The following is a 15,973-nucleotide window of genomic DNA, read 5'->3' as shown; positions in this document are numbered from 1 at the left end:
GCACCTTCACCCATGTGTGTGCAGATCTACAGCCTTCATTAAGTATTGCATTTTAAATTTCTAGCACTCTAAGGCTTTTTCTATCCAAGAAGGGGGACCTCATCTCCCTACATCCCCTTGGTGTTTTCCCCAGAGTGCTTGTGTTGTGAGAGTAGCTCACCCACAGGATGCGGTTTGAGGATAGAGAGGTAGAGGCAAAGGCCAAGCTGAGGAAAGGAGGTTGGTGCGTTAATGAGAACAGCAGAGAGGAGAATTTGGGCTTCCTTGTGTCTCCACAGAGCTCACCCAATCCTCCCTTTGGAAGCAGCCTCTTCATCTTGCTGTCCTTCATGCTGCCCTTCAGTGGGACAGCTTCCCAAATAAGGGCTTGCTGACTTTCTGACCAAAATAGCGTCTGCGTGACAAAATGCAGCACAGAGGAACGTAACCTTAATCCAGGCGTCATTGTGTAGCGAGACGCAGGAATTTGTATGCTTCCACAGCAGCTTGGTGTCAGGTTTGCTGTTGTCTGCCCCCCACCATGACTTCCCTGCACACATGGCGGTCCTGTAGGACGCTGCCCAAACATTGGTTATATCGGCTGATGCAGTTTCTAACCCCATGACAGCTCAGTCCGCAACATCCACTCCTTCCCCTCCTTGTGATAGAGACCATGCCAGCCAGAAGGGAAGGCTGAAAAGGGGATTCTGTGCTGGCGTGGCCTCATGGTAGGTTTTTACGCTCTTTTGCTCGCCTTGTGAAATGATGTAAATTCTGTGTCTTGTTTTCTGTTGGTCAAGTAAGGCTGATGATACTTGTCAGGAAGATGATGTATGTGCAGCCCAGAAGAGGAAGTTGACAGCTGCAGCCCACTTGAAACTATTCTATTACGCAAAGCACTGTCATCTTAATACTTAGAAGCAATAATGTTAAGTTGTTGGTATCCCACAGGAAACCAATGTATTTAAGAGAATCTTTCTGCTCAGATATTCCTGTACATCAGATTATACATTTTGTACTTGCTAGACATGAGTTCTCCCCTTTGCAATGAAGAGGACTCAGTATTAAGTTCCAGTAGTGGCTCCTTTCTTTCCTTTGGTAAAGAAAAGAAGGCAAAGGGCACGTAAACAAGCACTGAATCAGCTCGTTTTGCAGAGGTGAGCAATTGTATTGAGTGGTAAGAGCACAGAAATGTTCATGAGAAGTCAAAGCTTTGTAATGCTCAGATTGGGTAAAGTATTTACCAGGGAGATCAGTGTTCATGGTGGAAGCAAAAAGTAGGGCTGATGCATAATGCTCTGCCCCCTTCATTTACTGCTTTTTGGTAATATGTGGGCAAGCCTAAAACATGTGAACAGAACATGAGTCCTGCTTTGCCCAAATTTCACGGCTGTTGAAGGTGTTTCTTCACAACAGGGGCTTTGGTCCAGTGAAATGTTCTTTATCTGATACACCCTAGCTCACATTACACTGCCACTGCTGTGATGATAAATGCACGACTGTAGGTGAGCTGCACAAATTTTATTAAGGTGACATGTACGAAATGTCCCCTGATCTTCATGCAGTCACTTAGTTCATACAACAAAGTTTTACTGAGCTTACTGAGGGCTGAAGAGAAGCTCTGAATGTGCTGAAAAAGCAGCATCTCAGGGCAGGACTAAAGCAAACAAAGCAAATGGCTGGAGGATTGTGATTCTGTTCGGGGCATGCACTGCTATTATCTGGCAACCCAGCTCCCTGCCTCAGCTGGCGTTTTAAGAAGATACGGACTTGTGGACTACTTTAGAGAGTGGTAAATGGCTTTTTTGCCTGATTTAAAAAAGTGCATGGATATGTTGATGGCCTCTTTTTCAAGCAGTGGTTATGAAGATGTGTCATAGTCCTTCAAGACTCCTGGCAGGAAAAGCATTTCTGTACGTTCACATGGAGGGAAAACTGCAAATTTGTTTGGAATTGCGTAAATACGTAGGCTCCTCTATGTGTTTTCCATTGATCATTAGCACATCTCCAAGCACATCCTCCATGCTGAAGATTCAACCGGGCTGATCCTGTGCTGGTTTTCTAGCCAGCATCTAGCTTGCTCAGCAGTCTGACATGCGGAGTTACGTTCTCAGTGCAGTTGTTCCCATGTTTTAGCCAACAGCGGAATCCACCCGCAGTGCCCCACCCTGCGGCATTTGCAGGCTTGCCCTTAGATGATAGTCAGGGCATTAAGACAAATTGGTCTTGTAGCAATTTTCCCATCTCCGGATGGAGCACGCTGACCTGCTGGCGCCTCTGGTCAGCGTATTGGAAAAGCCCAAATATTCCCCAGTGTTTGCTTTTCTATGGGCAGGTTTCAGCTGCTGTGAGGCCTTGTTCCCGTGTCTCTACAGCCACCTCTTTCCTATTTGGTTTTCAGGGACATTTGTTTTCAGCACGGTCCTGGTTCAGTGCTGCCAGCGCTGTTAATCCTGGAGCTGTTGAGCCAAGAGTGGAAGAGCTGAGAAGGTGGTTAGGATCGCTCCTCTCTTCTTAGCAGCCATCCCTGTCGCTGGGGCCAGCGCTAGCTGTCACGGCTGAGCCTGAGCCCCCCAACCCACCCAGCTGGCCAAGGGGAGGGGGCGCGGGGGGGCTCCAGACCTCCCTCGGCCCTGCAGCATGGGACACTGCTGCAGTCTGGCTTTTGGGGCTGATGTGGGCACACTGGTTCAGGCTTGCACTTGCACTCGATGTGGAGTGTTTGAAGTGCTTTCATGTTCAAAAGCAAAGCTTGAGAGGAAGCTGTGTTTTGAGAATTTAAGCTGTGTTATCTGTATTGTGGGTGGATGGAGGAGGCCGGAAGAGACTGAAGCATGGAGAAATTGAACAGAGGGAGCTGGCGTCAGAGATTGTTAGAGGTCTTTACTTCTCTTGTCTGAAACTGTATTTCTCTCCCCGAAAAACTCTTCAGTGAGCCGAGGTCTAGCAGTAAGGAGCAGTGAATACTGTGGAGATGTTGCCTTTGTTATGGCAAAGAAACACCGTTGGGATTTGGTCAGGACAGAGGAAATAACTGGGTGGTCAGTGTTGCCTGCTGAGGTGTGACATGAGCGTGCGGGCATGGGTCTCCCACTGGCTGGACTGCTATGGCTGCGGTGAGACCTGGAGTGGCTTTGGCTTGTGAAGCACGTAGAGGATCTGCACTGAGCCCAGGCATCTTTGCCTGGGAAAGCGAGAAGTCGGGGGTGGCAGGGATGATCTTTAGTTTGCGTTTATCTCCTCCAAGCCAGGGTTAGAGTTGCCAGTTTGAAGCCTGGTTAGAAAACGGTTTGTGATCGCAGCCTCCAGCCAGACTGGACTTGTTGCAGCGGCCCAAAGGGTGGGGGTCTGCTCTGTCCCACCCTTCCGGTGACGCTGCCTGTGTCTGGATCAGCTCCCCACGGACAGAGTGATGCTGGGGAAGCCTGGTTTAATTCCGGGCTAACGGCTGGGTGAGTTGCAAGCGCATGGCCTCCTTGGTGGGCTAGTCAGAAAGAGGCTCCATTTTGCAGCAATAGCACTGCTGTAGTTTTGCCAGCATGGCTGAGGCCTTCATATTTGCACCACCAGGCAGGTTTCTGTGCCCAGGGCAAAATGTTCTAGCTGTCTCCTCAGAAGCAACCCTCACTGGGAGCTGTGAAGCACCTGCTGCCCTGCTGGGTAGGAGATCTTTGATCTCTAGGCTATGGACTCACCAGAGACAGGGTTTCTCAGCAGTATTTCCTACCCACAGTGCTGTGCAAACCAACACGTTTCTGCATCTCGCTTGCTTTCTGGTGCATCTGCAGCTCTGCTGAACCAGCAGAAACTTTGGGGTGGGTCCAGGGAGGAGGTGGGAACAATTGCCCTTTCCCCGAGCTTTTCTTAAAGGAGGCTCAAACCCACCGGCACCTGGGCTGGAAAGACCTTCAGGACTCTTCCCCTTCCGGCATCAGCATTGAAAACGTGTAGAGGGACACAGCCTGGGCACCTCGCTGGCTTTGTTTGCGATGGCCTGTACGGAGTCACGTGTGCATCTGGCCTGCCTGCTGCACGGTGAGCCTGTCCAGGGCGCTCTGAGCTCGGTGCGCCGTGGGCCGTTTGTAGCTGCGTCGTTCTCGACGTGTGGGGAATGCCTGGTGGAGCCGTCAGCACGGTGCCTCCCGGACGTTGTCCTCTGGGACGTGTGTGTCCGGGTCTGGCCGGTGCAGCTGGCGGTTGGGGTGGGGTCAGCCCTCTGCCAGTGCCACCACCTACGGTCCATGAGGGCAGAGCTCCACCACCAGCGCAGGGAAAGTCCTTTCGAAGGCCGCTGATGAGGGCGAAGCCTGCACCGGGCCAGATGCCGCCTGTGCAGACCCCTTCGAGGGAGAGGCTGGATGCGTTGGCGACTCACTGCTCCGCAAAGGGCCCAGCAGAAGCACAGCGGTGCCACCGCTGTGGAGTGAGGGCGAGGACCCTCCGTGGGACCGTTAGAGGGACCCTCCACGGGACTGGCTGCTGGCTGGCGTTAAGGAGAGACCACGAGCCCTGCTCCGCTCTGTCGGGACCATTTCTGGGCGCTCGTAGCCACCAGGGCATGGAGGGCTCGTGAACCTGAGGGATGCCCCTTGTGGTGAGTGCCCTGACAGGGTCTTCCAGATGTCTGCATTACAGAGGCGTTCATAAAATGCCCTGGTTTTATGGAAAGCCTGCTCCCCTTGCTAAAAAGGGTTCATTTCCTTGGTTTCTCTGATTGTTACAAGCCGAGGCCCTGCTCGAGGCCGCGGGCTCCCACCGAAAGCAGTCCCCCTCGCATGCTCACAAATGAATGCCAAAAGCCGCCCCAGGGTTGCTCGCGCATGCTCGCTCTCAGCCAGGCCGTAGCAGAGGAAACAGCACGAGCAAAGCTCATGGCTCATACTCGCTTTCTCCTGCCGTGGAGCAGGTCAGTGGGGCTTTGCTGGACGCCCACCCCCCCGGCTCCTGCTTGATCTCTGTCCTGGGGAAGACAGGGCAAGGCCAGCACAGCAGAGAGGGTGGCAGCTGGGTCCGATGGGCGATCAGCGCTGGGCACAGCTCTCTTCTCCATCTCACACCCCCCACTCCCCCTCCTGATGCCTGCTTTGCCAGAGGATCAGCCTAAAAAAGCCCAAAGGGCCTCTATTGCCAGCTTAAAATAAACCAACCGCATTAGTTGGGCAAAACATTTGGCACTTGTCCAGAGGAAAGAAACAACCATATCCTTCCAAATAATCCTCTCATACTCTTGCTTTACCTTTTTTAACCCTAGGTCCTTTTGGTGTGAATTGCAACGTTTTCAGTACTGCTGAAGAATGAGGATTTGTATCATGTCAGATATAGCTGCTCAGTCACTTGGATGGGTTAATTTCCACTACGAGGGGAAAAAAGTGCAACCCTATTTTTAGAAAGAGAGTCAGGAATAAAGATCCTGCAGCAGGGAGAGTATGCGTGAGGGTCCCGGGAGATGTCAGCAAGCTCTGCTAGGGGTTTTCAAGGCAGCGTTGTAGGGGGTTTAACCAGAAGAATATAGTGCCTTGTCCTGCCAATGTTTGTTTTGCTTGGGTAAACGTTTGATTTTAGCAACATGAAAGCAATGCGTGAGCTGTGCTGGGGCTGTAACTTGATGGGCTGAGGCAGCAGGGATGTGCTATGTGTAGGGAGAACTGCTAATACCATGGGAATGTGTTTCCTTGGGACTTGTAAAGAGGGGTCCTTCAGCTGCATCTGTCTTGAGCAGCACGCCTTGCCCTCCCCGTCAGGCCGCCTGGTCCCTCCCCGCGGTGCCTGCTGCCCTGTCCCCTCCCTGTGCGCTTGGGCTGAGACAACCCAGCCTCCGTGCACGCTGTCCTGCATCTGGGGGCGATCTCGCTCTGGTGAGAGCAAAGCGCGGGCCATGTTACGCCCTGTCCTGGGACCCTTGTGGCCCTGATTGATAAACGTGACTTCTGAGACCTGCAACGGAGGGGTTTCAGTTTCCGTGGCGAAGCTTCCCTCACTGGCTTGCTCGCGGCCCGGGAGGTGCCGCTCGGACACGGTGCTGCGCCCTGCCAACGTCACGCAGTGGCAGCCTGTGCTCTTCCTCCTGTCGGACCAGTCCGAGGGCCTGCGCGTGACAGGGAAGGAGGCACCCAGCTGGGCTCAGGAATCATTTTTATTGGCATTTCCAAAGAAAAAAAGAGATTTTGTTTCTGTATACACCGTAGGGTTGCCAGTGTCAAGTCGGTCAGGACAGCCAGAGAAAGCAGGGGAAGAGGGACAGTGTATCCCTCGACTGGAGGACACCAGGAATTTCAGTGATAGCATAAGTGGTTGTTAATTAGCTTTTTATTGATAAAATGCTCCTGGTGATCCAGTTAGTCCAACAAGCACCAAGGGCCAGCTCCTAAACCCAAGCAGGAGCTCCTGCTGCCCTCCCTCATGGCTGGGCTGGGGTGCAAGGAGCAGTGGTGGGCAGCCGGCCACAGACAGCAAGGAAACGCGTTGTGGGGTAGCACCCTGCTGCTCACTCACAGCCCTGGTTTGCTGCTGTTTGTAACTAGACTATAGCTAAACTGCTCCTTACAGGCTTAAAGCTACAATTGTTATATCCCCTTCTCCTGATCTGTCAAGCTTTGGCTCTCAGATGCTTGGTATTGCTCCCAGGAGCAGCACTGTTAATCATGAACACACAACCACAGTAAAGCTCTCTTACTAAATCTCCAAGGAACGACCACTGGAGGCAGTCAATATTGAAGTGTTTTATTTTCCTGATGGCCACCCTTTTCAGCACTTAGTCTTCATGCTAGTAGCCAAAGGGACATAATGCAGTAGATGAGACAACGGCACTGGAAGGATTTAGAAGATTCAGGCTGTAGATCTTGTTTCAGGTTTATTCAACTCCCTTCATAAACTCCAGGAACTCTGCCAAGGAAAAGACATTGGAGACAAGTGGGTGTTAGATGAGGACCGAAGCACCATCCACAACTGCCAAATACTCCTTTGGCATGTTTCCACAGCCCTTTCTCCTTTTCCCTCCCACCTATGTGCAAGAGGCCAAGGATAGTGGCTACCATTCTTCTGGCTGTGGCAAGACTCCCTATGGAAATGTTACTAAAGCCCAGCTTTGCCCTCAAAAGGTGGGTGCTGCCGAAATGCAGGAGGCAGCTGAACCTGCGAGGCGCAGGGCTGCAGTCTCTGCTCAGCAATGGGGGGGGATGCTGGTTTTTGCCACTGAGTTGATATGTTGATTTGCATTTCCTGAAGACTGTGCCCTGCCTCCTACAGCAAGGTGTTTGATTGAGGTGGCTGAGCTTTATATACTGCTCTGGGCTGATGAGCTAAATTTATATCACCTTTCTTCATATCTTTAAAAAAAGCCTCTCTGCACTGGATCTGTTCACAACTGCACAAAAGTGCAACAAAAATGTTCTGAAAGAAGCACGTAGGTGTACTCCTGACTACTTCTGCTGTTTTGCAAGCACGTAGCACGGCCAGCATCCTTCAAAATGCCAGCAGTACCTCGCTGATCTTCCCTCAAGCGGACAGGACAGGTTGTTAGCAGGAGAGGATGGCCGCAGTGACTCAGAGCTTGGTCACCCTGAGGTTGGGCCACTGTTCCCTGTCACTTGACGTAAGTGCCCTAATATTATCTTCTCAAAGTAGATGGCTCCCAAAGGATAACTGGGCTGCCACCAGGGAATCATTTTGGTGTCACCATATTTAAAGAAACAGTACTTAGGAGCTGGTGCTTGTTTTTAGGCCTGTGTAAGAAAGCAGAAAAGGGGAAGGAGGTCTCTAGTGAAAATCAGGTTTGCTTCACAGGGTCAGTGCAGCTGACTTTGAACAGCTTGGGTATGGTTAAGGGAGCCCCAGGCCCTTGCCACAAATTTTGCAAGCGTGGCAAACCTTGCGCACCTGTACAAACGCAGGTGGCAATCGGACGTGTTGCCCAACATCATTGCCTATGCAAGCTCATACGGGTTCCCGGAAGGGAAGTGAGACTGCAGGAGCTGTCTTGAAAGGCTGGGACTCTCGAGGACTTGCAACCAACTCACGTACAAGACAGACTCCTACCATCATAGTCAATCTTGCCATCATTGTTTTTATCCCCATCTTTCATGAGTTCTTCTATGTCATCCTCTGTGATGATCTCTCCTGTTGCCTGTAGCATGATCTTCAGCTCCTCAAGGTCAATGTAGCCATCAGCATTTCTGTGCAAGGACAGAACAGCTCAGAAGTGGTGGAGAAGGAGAGCCCAGGGCCTGTTGCGCTTCTCCCACCATCACTCTGTGTTCAGAGGTGAAGCGTTAGCGTTTTGAGAGGGTGCTCAATATTTCTAAGACAGTGCAAAAAAGCTCTATCCCTGCTCTAAGTGTACAGCTCCATGCAGTGAGCCGCCACGGGTGCATCTGTGTTCAGGTATAACTTCTATTTACAGCACGGTGTCTTACGTGTAGTGTGTTGTGTTCATGTCTCTTACTTGTCAAACATCCTGAAGAGATCTGAGAGTTCCTCTTCGGATTTTCCTTTGCTGTCATCTTTCATGCATCGGACCATCATAACTAGGAACTCATCAAAGTCTACAGTGCCGCTGCCTGTAGGCAGAATAAACACAGTTAGGCAACGCTACAGTGTGTGGTTTGATAAAGCTAAAGGAGAGATCAAACTTCTGTTAGTAACCTAGGAGCAAAACTTAGGAGACCCTGCAGCAAAAGGACATTTTTTAGGGCACTGGTGAAATTGACTGAGGCCATGGACTGAATTCATCACCGAATTTTTGCCTTTTGCATTCATTTTGCCCAGACAAAATGAACCAAAAGTCTACTGTAAGTATCAATGAATAGTAATTTCTGCTATGGAGATACCTGTCCATCTCATCTAGATATTAATAATAAAAGCTCCAGAAAGCAGGCATTCATGCACTGTATTTTTACACTGGTAGTATATTATTGGTGTTTTGAATGACACTGAGATATTTTCCTTCTTTGCCTGATTCTTAACTGCTTTTTCTTTTTTAATTATTTAGTATGGCATTTCTCCCCAACCTGCACACAGTAGATTTTGTTGTGTTTGACTATTGGTATACTGATATAATTAATATTGACTGTTATTAATATGTGTGTGTATACCCAAGCAGTGCAAAACTTTCTTGCCAATAGAAACTTCTAATTGTGGACTTTACAAAATGGCAGTTTCAGCATTCAGCCTGTTATTATTTTATATGTATCTCTGCAATTTCAGAGTACCTGTAATCCCCCCACATGAGTTCAAACAGTCTATCTGCATTCCATATAGTAATAATAATTTTTACAGCATCTTCTAGTCCAGAAATTTCCTAAAGGGACCATACTAAGATTTGGTGGGTGCTTAGTCTCCTTCAAAACCTCAGCTGCAGCACTCCTGCAGGTTGCTCCTCCAAGCTGAGGCCGTCCTCAGCATGGTCCTGCCCGTGCTGCCCAGACGCCGAGCACCCCCTGAAAGCAGGGTCAGGGCTCGTGTGCTGCTGGGAACAGTGTCTTGTGGGTGATACCATCTGTCTGGCCGTGTGCACTGCCAGATGGTGCCAGAGAGGAACATTTGCTCAACGACCAAGATTCCTGATCTTACAGAAAGCGTCACTGTCTCTCTGGTGTCCAGATGGGCATTCTGTGTCTAAAGCCTTAACCGCTGCCATCCTCTTATAGTGAACACCATGGTTTCTCCAAGTTTCAGGCTCCAGCTTGTGATAAAACAGGCACAGGCTTTCCCGCCTGGCCGTGTGTTGCGGACCCCGCAGTGCCCAGGCCGCAGACTTGCTCCCCGCAGGGTAAGTAAGTGGTGCATGCACCACATGCTCGTTGGTGGCTCTGCACAGGCCCTCGCACCGCAGCGCTCAGAGCCCACCTCCATCTGCGGACGGAGGGGGCGAGTGCTCTGGCACACCTGGGGAGCTGAATAAAGTAAAATATCTCACCATCTTCATCCACCTCGTCTATCATCTCCTGCAGCTCCTCGGGGGTGGGGTTCTGCCCCAGCATCCTCATCACCTTCCCCAGCTCCTTGGTGCTGATGCAGCCATCCTCTGCCCCAAGCACGAAGATGTCAAAGGCAGCCTTGAACTCTGGAGAGAGGGGAGAGAAAAGGTGCCAGTGCCCCCCGCCTCAGTCCTGCTGCGCTGGCAGCCCCAAGGTGGGCTCTCACCAGGCACCGCATCCCACGGTCCCCAGCACTGCCCAGGGCCTGCCCAGAGCAGCACGTGGGGGGGGGGGGGGGCACCTGGACAGACGTGCAGAAGCTACATTTGATGAAATCTCGGTGGTTCAAAAATGCTTGGCTTATGCTGTGCTTCAGTTGGCCACTAGAAAGACTTTTTTCTTTTTTTTTCTTTTTTTTTTTAAACTTCTGGTAGGTAATTGCAGAGCCTGGCTGAGCTCAGGCAAAGTTGCTGGCTGCCAGCAGTAGCTGGTAGAAAGGATGGACTAAGTGCTAGTGGGTTTTTCTTTTGGCTGCAGTGTCAGATTAAGGATGCACCTACCATTTTTTTGTTCTTCTGTCAGCTGTTCAACCTGTAGGTAAAATACAGAGACCAATTAATTTTTCTTCATCACCACCACTAATGGTTAAAAAAAAGTGATATTTGTTCAGCAGTCTTTTCAAAGATTCGCTAATCCTCACAAGAGTTGCCCTTGTGGACTACAGGATGCATGATCAGTGAGGTTTTGATATAGCAGCACCTTATAGGCTAAAAAATTCTTCCCCTTAAAAACTATTTCCAGTTTCTCTGAAGAGAGCATCACTCCACAAGAGTGGCAGCATCGGACATGCTGCACTATTAGTCTTTGCACAAACAGAGAGGCCCAACTGGAAAAAGCATTTGTCCTTTTCAACCATTCCTTTGGGAATAATTTCCTGTTGCTGGGAGGCTTCAAAGCAGGATGGCTGAGCTACTGAGGGGGCTCGGGCTCAGGCCAAGGCCAGGTCAGAGGTGGGAGATGCTGGCAAGGTCCCTGAGGAATGAGACACAGATGAGACTATCCCCAATAGCTGTTTTTAGCCCTAGGTTCAAGAAACTTTCTGAACTATCCAAACCATTAACAGCCTGTCTGCTTCTGTCAGAATTCAGCTTTTATAACACATAAGACTTCTGTCATTGAAGGGGGCTGCTATTCCCTCTGGCCTGTTTTAGATGTTCCCCTGAATGTCCAGCATCCATGGCAACTCTTTGGCCCACACGTACAGTACAAGTGAAATGGGGTCCTTGGGGTGAAACGGGATTGTGCCCCAGAGATGCCTACCATTGCATTGCAACAAGAAATACCCATGATGGGCAAACAGCAGTTACCAATGTTCCCTGCACCAGTGTGCTGGAAAATGGAGATAAAACTAGGTAGATGAGAGGGCTAGAAGAGGAGAATGCAGTGAAGCTGTATTTTCACAGTCTAATGGAAAAAGCCTGCCACCATCTCCAACAAACGCCTGGCAGAGCTGGCTCTGTGCCCCGAGCGCGGCAGTGGGTACCCAGCAGTGCCTGCCCCGGCGCAAGGAGGGCTGCCGCCCTGGTGCCCGCACTAGCACCCCTTCCCCGAGATGGGGATCACTGGCCCCATGGGTCTGGCTGGATCCAAACCCGGCGTGGCCCTGACCCAGGCTGTGTGTCTGTGCACTCCTTGTCCTGCATACAGCCCGATGCCGCTTCCTTGGAAAGCCTGCCACAGCAGCACGCGGAGATGGCCGTAGAGCAGAAGCATTAGCTGAAATGAGCAGGCAGATCGTTCCAAATCCTACCCCAATTTATTCCCTGCAAGTGATCAGTAGGAGCTTATTAGTTAACATGGGTTAATGAAAATAATCAATGAGAAAAGCGAAGAGGAATCCATGGGATCTACATCCTGCTGCTTCTCTTTAAGAAGTGTGTTTCTCTCTTTGGCTTCCTTCCTTCCTAGAGGTACTGCTTATCTAATACTACTGACCACACCACCACAGAATCACAGAAGGGCTGAGGCTGGAAGGGACCTCTGGAGACCATCTAGTCCACCCCCCCTGCTCAAGCAGGGTCACCTAGAGCACGTTGCCCAGGACCCTGTCCAGACAGCATTTGAATATCTCCAAGGATGGAGACTCCACAGTCTCTCTGGGCAACCTGCTCCAGTGCTCTGTCACCCTCACAGTAAAGAAGTTTTTCCTCATGTTCAGACAGAACTTCTTGTGTTTCAGTTTGTGCCCGTTGCCTCTCATCATACTGTCCTTTCAGTAACATACATTAAAATGCTGGACATCTTCCTGCCTCCTTCCCTAGCTGGCCAACAGGCCTCTCTGGAGCTGGCCAGATGCTATCCCTATGCCAGGTTGCTCCTGTGTGATTTAGCTTAGAGGGCTCTGGCTCTGGCCCCTCTCTCAAATCATCTGACTATCTCTGTCCTGTGCAGAGGGTACCTGACCCTATTAGCTTCCTCCTTACTACAGCTATCAGCTACAGTCCTTACCGGCTGCTTCCCTGACCTCCATGTCCAAAGCGAGCTGTACCCAGACGAAAACACTCTGTGTTTCGTTCAGGGTCCTGACACAGCTTTGTCAAAAACCCTCAACACCAAGTTGCTCTCTGGGTGGAGGCTGATGTTCTCGCCCCAAAGGGCAATTGCTTTGTAAAATCAGCTGGAAAGCTGCCCTGCCTGCTTGCAGCAAGAAGCAGGGAAAGGGCTTTTGCTCAGCAGGAGAGAGGACAACCAACCACCTGTAGGACAAGGTGAGCAGAGCGCCTCATCCAGAGCCTGCTTGGCTACAGCTCAGCTCCATACACGGGTGAGGATGCGGACTAGAGGAGGTGAGTCCTTTCAGGTCAGGAAGGGATAACAACAGCAGCAAGACTGCTCTTCAGCTTTGCATGGTGCAACCCGAGCCGGTCCTGGCCCAGCTGCCGCTGAAGGAAGGCAGGCAGCTGCTGGCGGTCAGGGCTGTTGTGCGGACAGTAAGCGAGGAGCCCTGGGAGCCCCACGGCAGGCGCAGCGCTCCCCAAGCGAATGTCTGTGGCCACCGTCATGCCGCTCCTGTAACTCGACCCTTTTGGTGCATTCACTATTTATAAACCCTGGTGAGAGAGGTGCTGAAGATAAAGATGAGCTTTCTGATTGTTCCCGGGAGTAGAAAGGCTTTGGTATTTATCCTTGCAGCCCTTTATCTGGACACTTGTCCCTGGCGCTGTTCTTAGTGCTGCTTAACAGAGCCTAAAAAATGTTCCCAGAATAGCTTTGTGTTTGTACAGCCTTATCTAGACACGAGAAGGCAAGATGAAAATCCATTGGATTCTCTGGCTGCATGTAGTGAATTTGGCACAAACTCATTCAATTCTATAATGCTTATTAATAAATGTCCTCAACAAGCAGCAAATGAAATACTCACTTCCAAAGCTGCTTTGAATAGTGCATTTTGGATAGGTATAAAGTTACAGATGTGGGGCTAAATTGTATGTAAATTTTAAATGCAAGGTAACTATAGAGAAATATATTCATTACAGAGGGATTTCACTTGAGTAGTTTATAGTGTCCTCTGGACACAGACACTCTTCATGGCTTTGTTCCTCTTTTCCCTCTGCATCTTGTTTCAGGAATAGGTTTTTCATGTTGTGGTACTGGAACGCAACACTAAGCTCACAACACTGGGATGTCTGTGATAATGCTAATTCTGTCGTAGTTTTTCCTTTGCTTTTATATCAGCTCTGTTCTTCATCTCTTGTTTCCGTTTGAAGTTAGGTGGGGAAAGTTCAAGTTCTTGAAATTTTTTCCAGGTGAATGTCTTCTTACAATTAAAATCTTGGGGAACAGACACAAGAAAAAGCGGTTGGTCTCAGCTGTATGTGGGCTGGAGTTGTTTTGCCCCTATAAAGGTGCCAGCTGCCAAAGCCCAGGACTTGAGCTGCCTGTTTACCGGTTGTGGCGTTGTCGTGGCTCACAGCAGCAGGGTGTCTGCATGTGTGCCCCCACCTTCAAACAGGCAGCAAAATCCTTATTGGAATCAATCAGCTATTTTGCACAGCTCATTTCTCTGTTTAAGGACTAGATGTTTGGGATAAGTTTTTGGTAACTGAGGCGGGAAGCTTTTGGTTGCTCTTATGCTGGAGTTCCTTTTTTTGGCTGAATTCCTCTATAGTCTAACTCCACTGAAGTCAACGGACTTTGACTAGGAGTGACCTTGGCCTGTGGATCTTTGCCCATATGTATCCCATCTACGGGACAGAGATACGGAGAGCAGCTGGAGCTCCTGTGTGAGGAAACCTTTCTTTTTGGGACTGACGGCTGCGATGCAGCCTGTGCTGGACAGTGCATTCCTCCGGCTGATGGACAGACCCATTTGGCTAATTGTTAGCATTGCTGGCTTGCAAAGCTCTTCAGCCTTTCTTCCTAATGATCTGCATGAGGTCCCTAAACAATGTTCCCTGAGTCACAGAGAATATGCTTAATTAGAAAGATCAGTTATAGAGGCCTGGATTTTCTTTGATTTTACAGGTCATGTTTTCTTCCTTTTGCGCAGTGGTTGTTAGGGAAACTCCATGCCTGATTGTACAGCCTTTCCTGATTCTTTTCTCACTGAAAACATCCAAATCACTATGGGTTTTCAATCTCACAAGGTTCTAGGTTAGACCAAGAGGACAGGAGAAGTAGCTGTGTGAGCATTTTGTTGTTTTCTTCAGTTACATTTCAAGCAAGATCTTTTTTCCCTTTAAAAATCTTGGAATTCAAATAGCACTTGTATGATGTATTTTTTGTGCCCTTGGTTAAAACCATGCCTGATCAACTACATATAAAAAAAAAAATCACCAGAAAACCCTTATAATGTATTTTAGCTCTAGTTATGCATGGGACAGAGTAGCAATTCACACAATCCAAAATCTATTTTCATCCTTATTCAACTCGCATATCACTGTCTGTTTAAGTTACAAAATGATGCAGTGTCTTTATTAGAGACCAAATAGTTTGGATTTGCACAGTAAGAATAACACGCAGCTGTATAATTTAAAATAGCAGTTAGGGTGCTTCTGCGTTCTCAGAGAGCATATTTTACATTCTTAAGTTCTGTACAGCAGATATCAGGGGCATAGGAGTGGTGAAGCAGATGAGGATGCTTGGAAATAACTTACAAAAGCTGAGAGCTTTTTGAATACCACACCAAAAAAAAAAAAACAGTTATGGGAGGGGGAAACTTAGCAATGGCAGAATGTTAAAGAACCAGAAGCGAGACGGTGAATTTTAACACATGCAAATTGTCTTCATTTCATGGGAAACGCTGCTGTGCTTCGTCCTGGCTGAAACCAGCAGCCACCCCTTACACTTCAAGATTTCGTTGAGATCTTTAACTGCACTTATGGACCATCTCTCCGTCCCACAGAGCAGAACCAGAGTGCAAATAATTTATCCGTATAGCCGCGAGTTTCGTGCTTGCACGAGGAGTGCAAAGCTCCGGAGCCGTCAGTGCTAAAGCCCGCGTCCCGGATGAGGACGCGCGCTGCGAGATGCCCCCTGTAACCCCCCCTCTCGCGCGGCCCCGCTGCACGAGCGCTGCCCGCGGGCTCCGCCACGGCTCGGGCAGCGCAGCCAGGCCGCGAGAACCGCCCGAGCCCCGCGGCAGCGCCCGGGCGGGCGTCACTCACCGCCGCCTTGTAGATGTCGTCCATGGCGGGCAGCGGGCAGCGGGCAGCGGGCAGCGGGCAGCGGGCCGGGGCGGCGCGCTCTGCCGGCGCTGCCCGCCGCCCCGCTCATATAGCGGCCGCCGCCCCACGCCGGCTTCGGCCGGCCCCCCCGAGCCGCCTGCTCCCGCGGGAATTCCCGCCCGGCCTCCCGCCCCGCCCGGCCGCCCGCCCCCGCCTCGCGCGTGGCGCCCCACGGGCAGCCGCGCCGGAGCGGTGCGCCGCGCTTCGCTACGCCGGGCCGCGGGGAAGGGTGCCCCCGAAGGAAAGCAGCCCGTGCCCGGCCCCAGCCCCGCTTCCCCGGGGCTGGGGGGAACAGGAGGGAGACGCGGAGGAAATGCAGAGGTGTCCGGGCCCTCGGCCCCCTCCCGCCGCAGT

At 50.6% G+C, this 15,973-nt stretch overlaps 1 protein-coding gene across 1 annotated transcript; it reads right to left on the bottom strand.

The window, feature by feature from the left end:
- Positions 1-6,678: 6,678 nt before the first annotated feature.
- TNNC1 (troponin C1, slow skeletal and cardiac type) lies at positions 6,679-15,686 on the bottom strand. Its single transcript, XM_067303582.1, has 6 exons — positions 15,560-15,686; positions 10,454-10,484; positions 9,893-10,039; positions 8,420-8,534; positions 8,014-8,150; positions 6,679-6,861 (listed from the first exon to the last, which is right to left on the bottom strand). Exons 1-6 carry the CDS (start codon positions 15,581-15,583, stop codon positions 6,830-6,832), a joined length of 486 nt encoding a protein of 161 aa, XP_067159683.1. The 5' UTR covers positions 15,584-15,686; the 3' UTR covers positions 6,679-6,829.
- Positions 15,687-15,973: the final 287 nt, after the last annotated feature.

The sequence above is a fragment of the Apteryx mantelli genome, chromosome 12, assembly GCF_036417845.1.
Source record: "Apteryx mantelli isolate bAptMan1 chromosome 12, bAptMan1.hap1, whole genome shotgun sequence".
Lineage (NCBI taxonomy): Eukaryota > Metazoa > Chordata > Aves > Apterygiformes > Apterygidae > Apteryx > Apteryx mantelli.
Note: the sequence above shows the minus strand (reverse complement) of the source record. Positions and strands in the feature narration are given on the sequence as shown.

What these genes read in the sequence shown, in the direction of transcription:
- TNNC1 (XM_067303582.1), bottom strand. Translation starts at nt 15,583, where the DNA reads ATGGACGACATCTACAAGGCGGCG. An exon ending in ACGACATCTACAAGGCGGCG is followed by an intron (nt 10,485 to 15,559) that starts GTGAGTGACGCC and finishes TTTTACCTACAG; the next exon opens with GTTGAACAGCTGACAGAAGA. An exon ending in AGACGAGGTGGATGAAGATG is followed by an intron (nt 8,535 to 9,892) that starts GTGAGATATTTT and finishes TTCTGCCTACAG; the next exon opens with GCAGCGGCACTGTAGACTTT.